The sequence below is a fragment of the Geospiza fortis genome, unplaced genomic scaffold (genome assembly GCF_000277835.1).
Source record: "Geospiza fortis unplaced genomic scaffold, GeoFor_1.0 scaffold118, whole genome shotgun sequence".
Lineage (NCBI taxonomy): Eukaryota > Metazoa > Chordata > Aves > Passeriformes > Thraupidae > Geospiza > Geospiza fortis.
Window position 1 is genome coordinate 565,957 of NW_005054380.1, and position 12,452 is coordinate 578,408.

A 12,452-nucleotide genomic window follows, 5' to 3' on the forward strand; every position below is an offset into this window, starting at 1 on the left:
AAGGGGTGGGGCCGGGGCAGTGATGGTGGGCGTGGGTGTCAGGGGGCTGCGGGGCATTAGTGGGTCTTGCTGCACCTGCTGCTCGTGAGGGCTCCAAGCTGCGGGCACACGCTTAAAATCCCCGTTTGAAACTCTCGCTTTAAGCCCCCCGCTTTTTAAGCCACGCGTTAAAGCCGTGCGCCGCCATGGTTTTATTGTCACTCCCTCAGCCCGTTTGTACACTACGTGGAGAGCGGTCCCGCTGCTCGGCCCCTTCAGAAGGCGCCCGGGGCCCACCAGGTGAGTCCCCACACGGCGGGGAAATGTCTCTGCCCCGTCCGGGCACAGCGTCCTCGGGACTCGGCTCCTGCTTCAGCATGGGATGGGCTTGAAAGTTTTCTGGGTGTTCTCAGTCAGGACCAGGTCGTACCGGCACAGCTGGGGTCTGTGTGAAAACACGGCCAAAAGTGAAGAAACCGGTGCTTTTTTCTGCCATCTCCCCACCTGCTGGAGGCCTACATAAAATAAGTCATCTCAAGAGAACTGGCTCCAAGTCTACCTGAAGGGAGGTTGGCTTTAAGCCAGGGATGCCTTGAGCATTTTGCCATTCTGTTCTACGTTACCTGTTGCTTGTGGAAAAAAAGGATCACAAAAAATCCAACAAACAGGCAGACATTGGCTGCAGAGTCTATGGTTCCCTTTAATCCAGTCCACAAAACAAGGTGGTCCTTCCAGCCCACCTGCCTGTTCCTGCCCCTTCCCTGCTCCAGGCATGAGAAATTCTGCCACTGCTCTGACCTGGGTCCAAACACAGATCTGGTCTGGACCTAGTTCAGCCAAAAAACCTGAGGAAATACTTGGGCTTTCACTGGGGAAATACCAACATTAGCCCTGTGTAGTGGGTTGAGCAACAGGGAAGGGGAGAGGGCAGGACGTCGCTCCCTGTGGCAATGACTGATTAGGTGATGTGCTGAAAGTCCTGAACCGTGTTTATGGCCTGTGGCAGCCCCTCCTCGGGGAGAGACAGCATCCTGTGATTAAATATTGGGGCATTTGTGTCTGCTTTTTAAAAGACTAAATGTGTATCTGGGACTGGAAGTGACTGTGGAGGTGTGGGACAGGAGACTAGGTGGCAGCAAGGGAGAGCTGCAGGACCTTGTTTAGTAGATGTACAATCTTCTCCTTGTTCCAAGACTAGGATAAGTGTAGCAGACCTCATTAAATGCAAGAAGCATGTTCTGCAGCTCTGTATGTCTGTTTGCTTCACCCTCCTGACCCTGTGATCTTCCTTATTTTAAGCCATACTCAGAGCATGGTGTGGTGTCCTCAGTGCCCTTGCACACAGGGGCAGGGTAAGAGATTCTGTGCTTGCAGAGCTCCCAGACTCCAGAGGTGGGAAGCTTAGGGGTAGGACAGCAGAGCAGACAGAGGCTAATGAGGTGATAGAAATCTCATCAGCAATGTTTGAGAGGTATCCCCTGATGTTGTGGGTACCAGCCAGGGCATTGGGGCAAAGCAGCCAGCAGCTCCCACTTGCTGGAATTCCAGGAATAAATGAATCTCCCTGCTTCACGAGCCATACAAATTGATTGGGATATAAAATGTGTATTTGGGACTGAACATCTGTTCTTCCCAGAATGCTGTATTTCCCTCCATCCTAGAGCCCAGGCCTGGGCAGCTTCCCAAAGGTAATTTTCCTGACCAAAGGTTATGGTGTCAGGCCACGTCAGTCACATCACATGTGACATGTTCCCAGTGCAATAAAACAGCCCCTGTGTTCAAGTAAGTATTCAGCTGTGGGATTCCATTAAGGGGGAATTTATTCCCAAGATATGTGTATGTGAATTACTAAATGTAAAATAAATCTAATTCTTTTGCACATACTCAGCCAGGCCAGGAATCTGGGAGATTCCTTTACTTCTGTCCAGCCTGCACCAACAGAAAAAGTTTGTTTGTAAACATCTGCTCACCTTTCTGGGTTTGTCAGTGAGTGGAACCTCATCTGGAGAATCCTGAGTTTGAATTTTGGGCCAATGACAGATCCTGTAGAAAATGTCAAGGAAATTCTTTCCACATTTTCAAGATCCTGGTCAAACCCAATGAGCAAAGTGATTTGTTTGTACTTCTGGAAGGTGGCAGCTTCTCTAAAGGTAAAGCAGACGAGAGAAAGTGTCAGAGAGTCAGCAAGGGAATAGCACTGGGTTTAATGTAGTCACTGTAATATTAGAAACAGGCTGGGGGAGGAGGCCTGAGCTTGTGATTAGTTTCTGATTTACAGGAAATGGCTTTGGATTCGGGTCTCCTGGTGTCAACCTGCTCTGCCACTTCTGCCCTCAGGTTTCTGGGGTGGAAGAGGGGATACAGAGGTTGGATGCCATTTGGTCCCAAACCAGAATTTTCACTGTGATTCTGCTTTTATCCCAAGTGGATTAGGCTCATGTGATATTTGTGCCTGGCTGTCTGTGCAGGCCTGAACACTGAGTCACTTTGAGATATGCATGAAATCTGCTCTGGCCTTGGTGTGGGATCAATGCTGATTGCTCCAGTGCAAGGAGATGTCAGATATGCCTGAGAGAATGTGCACTTAGAGAAACTTGGGAAAACTAGTTGTGCAGGTCTGTTTGGCTGAAGTGTAGTTCAGGTCAATCAGGAATTTGCATGTCACATAAACACCATTAATTTGTCTCTCTGAGTGGAACGAATTGATTTTGGATGTGACATATTCAGGCCCAGGTTAATCCCCAGCTGTCTTGGGCACTGGGAACTAGAAGAGAACACTCCCTGTAAGAGGAAGGAAAGAAGGGAGATGTTTTTCCTTTTGATTTAGTGGAAACCTAGGGCAGTTGTGCTGCTGAGATTGTACTTGGCTGAGATTGTACACTTCAGTTCTTGAATGACAGAGAAGGGCCCAAACCAAAAGGCTGGGCTGTCAGGGCTGTGTGCTGGGGGAGGCTGTGGAAATCCCTTAGGGCCAGGAAATCCCATGTGCACCAGCAACTATCAGCAGAGAAACTGGGGGAGGATGTGTCACCTCCTGCCAGATGCAGTTGTACCAAGGGATGCACTAACACTTAGAAAAGCTCAGACTAGTAAAACTTACGGATTAACTTTTGATTCTGCCTTCCTCCCATCTTCATCAGCTAGCACGATGCTGAAGGTGCCTCTCCTGGTGTCTTTGTTCCATGTGATAATGTCCACCAGGTAGTGATAGACTGAGGGGAGAGAGAGAGTGGGGTTAGACCCTGTGGGCTCAGTCTGCTGTCCAGGCTGTGCACTGTCTGGGAGCAGAGCTCTGGGTACAGGATGGACACAGCCCCTGCAGTTTATCTGGAAAATCCCTCTCTCCTCGCTGCTCTCCATCTCCCTTTGCAGAGATTTCAACCAGAAACACTAGGAGGTGTCAGGAGAGCACTGCAGCAAGGGTTATCCATGCAGGATGGCCTCTCTGTATGGTTCCCAGCACGCTGCCTCTCACTGCCTGCCTTCCCCCTTCACTTCCAGACTGTATTTCTTTCTTCAGTCCCCCTCTGAACCCCTCCATTTCTGTTCTTTGTGTCTGTCCTCTCTGTCACAGAGCAGAATTTTCTGTTATTTGATCTGTGAGTCTGAATTCACTTGCTGACCAGCACTGGAGCTCAGGCCATAATCCCAGCCCATGCCCTGGTATGTTGGTAATCACAGGGATGAGATGAAACTTTTCACCTTGGTGAAACCTTTTTTTCCATGGATTCTCTTCCTCTCCCTACACATCTCACTTTTCTTCAGGGTAACTTTTTCACCTGTCTTTCTCTCTTATTGTTCCCACACACCTCTTAGTTTCAAAAGAATGGTATGTTGCTTTGAAACATGATTTGGGAACTTTTATACTTAATTTGAAAGTTCTCAACCAATTTCCTCGAACTGTAAGCAAGTTGGCTTTCCCAGCACTGGACAGGTTGGCAGATAAAAGAAGGTTATGGCAAACCACAGATGGACACAATTCCATCCAGCAGCAACTGGAGTTTCTAAAATGCTGGCTATAACACCACCAGCAAATAACTATCTCTGCTTGGCTGCTGCTGACAGAGGCAATGCACAAAGAAAATAATCTCAGAAATCTCAGTCACTTACTGCAAAATGGCCCTTTGTCCGCTGTGTCGAAAAACATACTTGTCACTGGATGGCTCTGTTGTGTTAAATAGCTTTTCCACTCATAGGCATAATAACCTGCAGGTGACAGTTTGAAAATGAAACCAAGTTACTGCACAGGTAGATGAGCCACTAAATGGCTGAAAATAAGCAAGTATTTAAGAAATAGTGCATTGTGTGCCAGCTGCCAAGTAGCACTGACACACATCCTCCTGTACGCCAAAGGCTTAGCACTGAATATGCCTGGTTACTGTACAGCACTTTGGTCAAGCTGATCTTTTTCCACATCTGCTATCCATGGTCAAGGGTTTCATTTTGCAGTGCAGAATGAAAATCATCCCCTTGGCTTTGCCAGTTTCTTTCTGGAAGTGTCAGGTGTTTTAGCATCAACATTTCAGAGCTGCCAGCCTGAGGTTGGGCTGTCACACCCAGGCTGGGGCAGACAAGTCCAGAATTCCCTTTGTTCACCCATTTGCCATTCCTTTTTGAACACAGAGGGATTTGTGGTGCTGGGAATTTACTTGTAAATCTTATTTTAGCAAGAACAGGCCCCTGTCCCCCAAACTCTGCAACTGAGGGAGTTAAATTCACTGTTTCCTTGACTTTAGTGTAAAGATCCCAAGTCTAGTTTTGGCTTTCCTAGTTCTGGATCCTTTGCTTGTGGATTTCTGTTCTAGATCATAACATGATGTAATATTACAAGGAGCAGGCCTGAGATACCTCAAACACCTCAGTGCAAATAACTTTGATGCTTTTGCAAAGCGCCACATTATGTTAGTCCTCCAGCAAAACATCACCCTCTGAGTTACAGTGCCAACAGGCAGCTCAGTATTGAGGATGCATGGACATTCCCTGGATCCTTACCTAGGATGGGGCATGGCATGGGCCAGAAGGGTTCACAGCTGGTGCATTTGCCATTCCTGTAGTTCCTGTATGAGTTGCAGGGGTATGTGGTGATATTGCAGCTCTGTGTCAGGGAGGACAGGAACAGGAAAACAGACCTCTGGTGGTCACATTTAAAATACTGCAACCCTTAATCATGTACAGGGAAGAAATATTTCATTAGCAATCCTCATGCCTCAGGACACACCAGTGGACAGTCACTGACCAGTCTGAACCCAACAAATGGCCTTGGGGAGCACTGGGCTGTAGCAGAACAGCAGCCTCTCCCTTTGAGTGCACTTAGCTCTGCCTGTGTCTGCTTTGCTTTTCCTCTTGTCTTTTTGGTCTTAAAACATTTGTTTGTGTGGTTGCTGCATTTCCAGAGGATCCAACTATGGATCAATTTCTGTCTCTGGTGCTCTCTCCTCTCTGAGCTCAGGCCTGACAGCTGGATATTGCTTTTAGCTTTGCACGACTTTCCATTTTGGTATAAAAAAGTCTTTAGAAAGACATAACTAATAAAATGAGTTGTTGCATGAGCAGCAAAATCAGTGAACCCTCATTTCCTAGGGATTTTTGGCTCAGGCTGCTCTCCTATGTAGATTCTCTTGGGTCTGATAAGGGTTGAATTCACAATACTGCATTTCCTTCTGTAAGGTATCTTCTTTACCCAGCTTTCATCAAACCAGTTCTGCTGCCAGGCTGAAAGGGAAAAAAGCTTTCTTTTGTTCAGGACTAGGGCTGTGCCTTCCAGACTGCACCTTCTGTCACTGCCAAGGAAGGTGTCTTTGATTTGGGAAAACTGCCTGCTCCACCTTCATCTTGAGACTTTTTTCCAAACAGATCTTGCCACTGCTAGTCCTTGGGCTTCGTGTGCTACAAGTAATTAGAAACAAAAAATCCCACAGATTTTCTGGACATAGCCACAAAACAAAGGCACACATCTACCTGATAACTTTTTGCACAGAGGATTAGTCCCTCTTTCACTGTGACAGGGGCACAAAGAGGTCACCCTGACCCTCACCTCTGCCTGTTGCACATCAGCTAAACCTGTGTCAGAGCAGTGCTGAGAAGTTGCTGCTGCCATGGCTTTCCCTGAATATGGATTTCATGTATTTTGTAAACAGTGATGATGATTCTCTGGCTTTCTCCTCTTTTTCTGATTAGAAACATTTTGTGAGGGTTTGTGCAATTCGGGGCAGGATTAATTACCAGAAAATATTGTCAGTGGGCAGCCTGGTTGGTCGGTCCCGCCGTTGGGGTAGAAGTCGATATGGCCCAGTGCTTCTCCATAACCCAGTCCTAGCAAAAGGGAATACCAGGGCTCAGGGAGGGGACATTAAATTGTAAAATGCACAAGAAGGAAATACAGCAACCTAACTGGAAAAATAGTAGCTATTTAGCTCTAAGATGCCTGCTTGTACAGGAATACTAATGTGATCCCTCTGTGTAGGCAGCAGGCCAAACAGCTGTGACCCAACTGGGTCATTTTAACAATGGTATCAACTACCTAAAATAAGTCTGTGCATGCAACAGTACCAAATGTGTGCAGGAGAGGAAAAGGGATGTGAAACGTGGATGTTGCTGTGCTGCTGAAATATGACTTCTTGGGAGGGCTGGGAGAAGAGAGGCAGCAATTAGGTGGGAAAGCCAAGTGTTAGGGGTAAGGTGGCCATGGGAACAGCATGGGGGGCTTGGCAGCACATTGCTGGCCTGGCTGGTGGGTCTGGAAAAGGACAGAGCTGAGGGAAAGTCCAGATTTGCCCTAGAGGAAAGTTTAGCTCTTAAGAGGTGAGACTGGGAGCATCATGCAGGGAAACACGGCTGGGGATAATTGACTTGCTGTGCATGTCATTGAGCTGTGGGACCAGCTCCGGAAATGCTGTGTGCTCAAATGCAGCCTGACCCCGTGGTGAGGTGTTGGTGTGTCCTGCTCTGGCAGGACTGTGTGCTGCAGGACCTCCTCCACCGGTTCCTAAGGAAGTCCTCATAAGTCATGGGCCAGGTGATAATGCTGTGTCAGCAGCACGTTTTGGAATGCAAATAAACCAGCAGCTCCTGCGGGAGTGCTGGGGACAGCGTGGGCAGCACAGCGCCCCGCAGGCTCAGTGAGGGAGCCTGCTGCGCTCCTGGGCCAAAGGAGCGAGGACCCCAGCGCTGCTGCCCACCAACAGCCCCCCTTCCCCTCCTCCCAGTCATTCTCTCGGTTTCCGTGCGCAGGAGGGAGCTGGAATGCCACCTACCGTCGGTGTCGGAGTGAATGACATCCACAAACTGTGCGTCCGTGGGGTCCAACCTCTCGCTCGGTGCCGTGCCCCTGTACAGGGGGCCCGCGGGGTCAAGGCCTGCAGCGCAAAGCCATGGGCGTGGCATCACCTCGCTGCCCTTCCTTGAGGCAGGAGGACTGCTGGAGGAGGGCTTACCTGTGATTCTTCCCAGTGTGCCGTCGAACATCTGTCCCACAAAGCCAGAAATGTGTGCTCCCAGGCTCACTCCTATCATGTGCATGGAGTCAAGGGATGCTCCATGAATCTGAGATATAAAAGTACTCATGGTCATGTGTTTTTGGAAAATTAAAAAAATTAGGAGGAGGAATGGAACATCTCCCATTATTCCACTCTGTGTAGATATTTCCCCTTTGACCATCCCACAGAGCAGCCAGCATTGCTGTTTATGGCCTATATCTCAGAGAGCTGTGATGAAAACAGTTCAGGCAATGGTTGTATTTTCCTGGGGCAAAGACTACAAGTGTGGACAGGAACCACTGATAGGCCCCAGGAGTAAAATTCCAGTTGCCCCACATGTGGTTCCTGCAAGGAATTAGCAGATCCTAAAGGATCCAGCATCATCATTGCCTGTGCAACACCTTAGAGGAGCTGTGAAATGTAGCTGATCCCCTTAAGCTGCCTTTGGATATACAGAAAGTGGAAGTAGAGTTTCTATGTATGGGAAAACATTTCTGGAGAGCTTTGTACCCAGAAATGCAGAGACTTAGAGTGTAAACTGAATATTACACCAAAATACCATTGTACGGAGTCCAAGGGTAGATTTGGCACTGCAGTACACAGGCACTTCCAAAAATTAATGTATTCCTTTTTTAGGAGTTTCTATTCCCAGACTTCCTGCTGGTTTAAGCACTTCCTTTGTGCCCTTTCCATACTGTGCCTTAATGACTGTATTGTAGCATGAGCGTCCAGCTTACCAACATTTCATCTATAAGTTTCTTCAGAATCTCAGCAACTCTTTTGCACTTCCTGGCAGCATAGTTGTAGATGAGAGTCGTTGCCCCCTGGTTCCAGTCCACAACGATGACGTTCATGTCCTCTACAGAAAGCAGGAGATGCACCAGGTCAGGGATCCAGACTGGGGCAGAGCCTGTGAATCGGTACCCGTGGACTATGAAGGTCGTTTTCTTGGTCACGTTGAGGTACTTGGAGGCTGTTGAGTGGAGCTCCTCAGCACAGGTTGGGTTCTGCCGGGTGTAGAGCAGCAGCTTCACTTTCAGATCTGTCCCTATCAAAGCATTCCCGAAGCCGAGGGCTGTGAATGCCGGACATGTCTCCTGAGGATCTGAAAGGAGCAGAGTGGCAACTGGAGTTTGGCACCAAGGGGGTTTTCTTTAGCCTCTTGTACCTGCCAACCCTGCACAGGGCAGGGAAGTGTGTTGTGAGTTGTCTGAGCACAGGGGCTGCTCCTGTCTCCTCTCTCCCTCTCCACTCTCTCATGCTCATGACCGAAGTTACTTTGGAACTTAGGTTTTCTTGCTGTGTTGGAGCAAAGAGAGCAATCACACCTTTTTGGAGCAGCATTCCCTGAAACACCACAGCCCTGCTTCCTGTGGCAGCTGGGAATTGGCAGGGACTCTGTCCAAAACTCTCACTGGTGTGAAGAAGGTATTAAGAGACTAACAGGTGGGATGGTTGCTGTACTGGTTTGTGAGCACACCCAGATGCTCTAGACAGGTTCTCTCACATACTCTTTGAACAGAGAGAGACATAATTCTCTCTCTCAGGATTTTTCTTGGGGAAGGCAGTGAGAAAGCCAGAGAGAGAAGAGAAAACAATTCTTATCTCTACTCGCTGCTCCTGTTGTTTGGCACATGTGGAATGTGTTATGGGGATTGTTTACCAAATAAGAGATTTGTTAATTAGACTCTGGTGATGGTAGTTTGGATTGATTGACCAATTAGGTCAAAGCTGTGTTGTGACTGTCTGTAAGGCGTTATGGGTTTTTCTTTAGTATAGAGTTTAGTATGGTATCTAATATAGTATAGCTTAATAAAGCAATTGTTTGGCCTTCTGAATCATTGGAGTCACTGCACGTTGTTCCCTGGCTGGGGATTGTCCTGCATCAATAGGTTCTCAGCCAAACAGGTGTCCTTGGGGTTGGTTTGTACCTCCAGCCTGGAGCTGCCAAGCTGCAGAGTCTTGCCGTGGTGAGGGGCAGCTCAAGGCTTCATTTGTATGTGCAGATGTGGCCTGGCATTCCAGACTGCAAAATGGGGCACCCTTGGGTCTGTGAGATGGTAGTTGTGCTTTATACACAGCTGAAGTGTAGCTGAATTTTATGTAAGTACTGCTTGATGGGATGGCCTGTGCCATTGGAAAGCCTCTCTTTGTTCTTTGCTTTTCCAGCAGAACACCAGCTGAGCCTTCAGAGCCCAATACAGTCTCCAACAGGGCACTGGCAGGGAATGGAATAACTGTCTCCAGACAGACACTACTTATGAAGCCCTCCCAGGTTTAGTAGCCTCTTCCTGGCTCACAATCCTTTCCCTTAAATCCTCATAATCTTGTTGAAGAACCTTGTGGGGGAGAGTGTCTCTCTCACACATATGTCCTGGGCTGCAGTAATTGTTCAGGCTACAGTTCCTAGAGGAATTTCCCTGATCTTTGTTGCTTCAAGGACTGTTCAGTAGGTAGCAGGGTTTAGAAAACCTGCAGCTGTAACTTAATTATGCTCTAGCAAATCTCCAATGCTCTGTGCATTTTAATTGTGCATGATGAAACTCTCACAGTTTCTATGAGCAACTTTCCCTTTTCTCCTCCTCAGGAAATCAGGAGCATGAGAGTGATATAAATTCTATGTGCCCAGCACATAAAACAATCTGCTCAGTTGCCACAGTTCTGCTAATTACTTTGTAGAAGCCCCAGGAGCTCTAGAAATAAAAGTTAATAGGCTAAAAGGATGTTGCAGTTAAGTCCAACTGAATATTTTTAATTGCTACCATAAATCCAGAAATAAATTTTAACATCTGAAATCCATTGAGTCCTTCCTGTTTAAAGCCTATGGTAACATATGAATGGTGTGACAGGAGTGGTAGGAAATGAGCCCTCAGCCAGGCCCAGTGAAATCAGAGGCCTTTGAATGTAGGGTGTCCTGCCTCTGCAATGCTTCACTCAGAGCTGCCAGGAGCAGAGTTACTCTGGGCCCTGCTCCCAAGAGGAAAGGTGGCCTGGGTGGCTCCCTCCTGGCCAGCTCATTCTTACAGTGCCAAGATGCTCCAGGGAAATAGCAGCAAGAGTTCTGTGACACTGCTCTTGTGGAGATCCCAAAGTAACTAGCAGAGAAAAATTAACACTTTTTGCTCATGCACACATGAGCTCACACAGTGAGACTCAGTGACTGTCCTCTAGGTGCTACTGCAGCATAAAAAAATACAACTGTGTATTTTACTAATAACTAGGCATTGTTTCAGTTACTGTATAGTAGCACTATGTAGTGTTGTTAATTATCTTTACTGCCACAGAAGCTGTAGCAATACAGGCAAAAATGCCAGGCAAGAATTACTTCTATATGGTGCAAGATTGCACCGATTGCTTAATTTGTTTCTGTATCTCCTGCACTGTGCTGAGGCTTGCCCAGAGGAGCACTATGTTTGTCATCAGAACAGCCCAAACCTTTTGGTACAGAAGTGCTTTCAAAAAGCTGGTCAGCATTTGCTGATAACTAACACAGGGACTGTATAAAGAGCTTTGTTATATCTGCACCAGGTCTGTTAGATTGGTTCTGTTTTGATTAACAAAATCAAATCAGTGCTAATAAGGGGAGGAAACCTGCCAGCTTCTCTTCTGGCAAGCTGGTGCCAATCCCAGCCTCATCCACCATGTGTTCAAAAACTGACACATGAGGAGGGCCAGTTCACCTGGCTTTGCTCTTCCTTCTGCTGAGCACAGTGACTCCTACCCAGATAGCTTGAAGTGTCTTTGAAACTCCAGAATGACAGGGGCAGGTGGCTTAGTGAGATTTACTCTGCAAGCAAATAAATGAGGTAGAAACTTATCCCCTGGCACTGTACTTAACCCATGTCCAACAGGTCACTTCCCTCCAGTAAAGGGGAATGAACATGGCCATTAACCCAGCATCCCTGCCTTAGCTTGCTAGACAGCCTCTGGCAATCCCCATTCTCCTTCTGCTCTGTTTTCTGATATGTAAAATAGGAGGCAAACACTGATTTGCTGGGCAAGATGCTCTGATCTCTCAGAACCCATAGCAGGGAGCATAAAAATGTGTTAAATCCATGTACCTGCCAGGGAGCTGGACACGTTTGGTCTCAAGTCTGAGATCAGCCTCCAAGGTGCTATTGCAGCAGTGGAGGCATCTTCAGAATAACTTAGTTTGAAGTTTTATATATATATATATATTCTGAAATTAGGTACTCCCAGGTGATAGTGTTGCAGGGAGTGGAACAGTCCCAGGCAGACTCCTGGTATTTACTGCAGTCAGTGCTCTTCAGGCCTGGCTTCCCCTGGTGTGTCTCATTCTTTTCTAGGAGATGGTGTTTGGAGGCTTTCTCTTTGATGTTGATCCTATGGACAGGCAGGGTTTGCCATGGTGGCATTTTGGGCTGTGGTACCGAGCTGTCTACATGAATAAAGCAGCAGCTGAGGTTTTTACCAGCCTGTCCTCTTGCAAAGGGAAGTTCCAACAGATCACATCAGTGGGTCCGTGATCACTTGGCTGGGTGTGTGGCTGTCCCAGCTGTGGTCCTTGGGACACAGAGCTGCTTGCTCCACTGCATGGAGCTCAGCTGAACCTGTCACTGCTTCTCTGTCTGCAGGAGCTCTGGCCCACCAGCCCCTGCTACCTTGCCTGGGTTTGTACAGGGAGGGTATCAGAATGTACTGTTGGCCTTAACCACCAACAATATCTTTATCCCTCTTTAAGCACACTTGACTACCACACCACCAATCTCAAGAGCATTAGTGGTGCAGATTTCCATCACTTTTCCACAGAGAGGGTGTGCCCTCCATTCCTAAACTGGTGCTCAATAGCTCACAGCATTTCATTGGTGCCTTTTCACAGCGTTCTCTTTTCCTGCTTCTCATGACTGCATTTCTTACAGAGTCTTAACCAAACAAACCGAGCAAAAGGCGACCCTGAGATTACTCCAGAGGACCCGATGAAACACAAGTTAGTATTTATAAGAACATTGGTTTTTTTTAATTCTGTTTGTTTTCCCT

The 12,452-nt window shown here is 47.6% G+C and overlaps 2 protein-coding genes across 2 annotated transcripts in view; one reads left to right on the forward strand and one right to left on the reverse strand.

The window, feature by feature from the left end:
• Window positions 1-146: 146 nt before the first annotated feature.
• CEP63 (centrosomal protein 63) overlaps window positions 147-12,452 on the forward strand; it is a 39,752-nt gene continuing 27,446 nt past the window's right edge. Inside the window, exon 1 of the mRNA XM_031060358.1 lies at window positions 147-279. The gene's annotated coding sequence lies outside the window, so the exon portion shown is untranslated. The remainder of the gene's footprint in view (window positions 280-12,452) is intronic.
• LIPH (lipase H) overlaps window positions 307-12,452 on the reverse strand; it is a 12,667-nt gene continuing 521 nt past the window's right edge. Inside the window, exons 2-10 of the mRNA XM_014308679.2 lie at window positions 8,192-8,559; window positions 7,413-7,521; window positions 7,233-7,334; window positions 6,202-6,291; window positions 4,972-5,139; window positions 4,090-4,185; window positions 3,080-3,191; window positions 1,950-2,123; window positions 307-424 (exon numbers count right to left, since the gene is read on the reverse strand). Coding sequence (XP_014164154.1) covers window positions 352-424; window positions 1,950-2,123; window positions 3,080-3,191; window positions 4,090-4,185; window positions 4,972-5,139; window positions 6,202-6,291; window positions 7,233-7,334; window positions 7,413-7,521; window positions 8,192-8,559 — 1,292 coding nt within the window. The 3' untranslated portion in view covers window positions 307-351. The remainder of the gene's footprint in view (window positions 425-1,949; window positions 2,124-3,079; window positions 3,192-4,089; window positions 4,186-4,971; window positions 5,140-6,201; window positions 6,292-7,232; window positions 7,335-7,412; window positions 7,522-8,191; window positions 8,560-12,452) is intronic.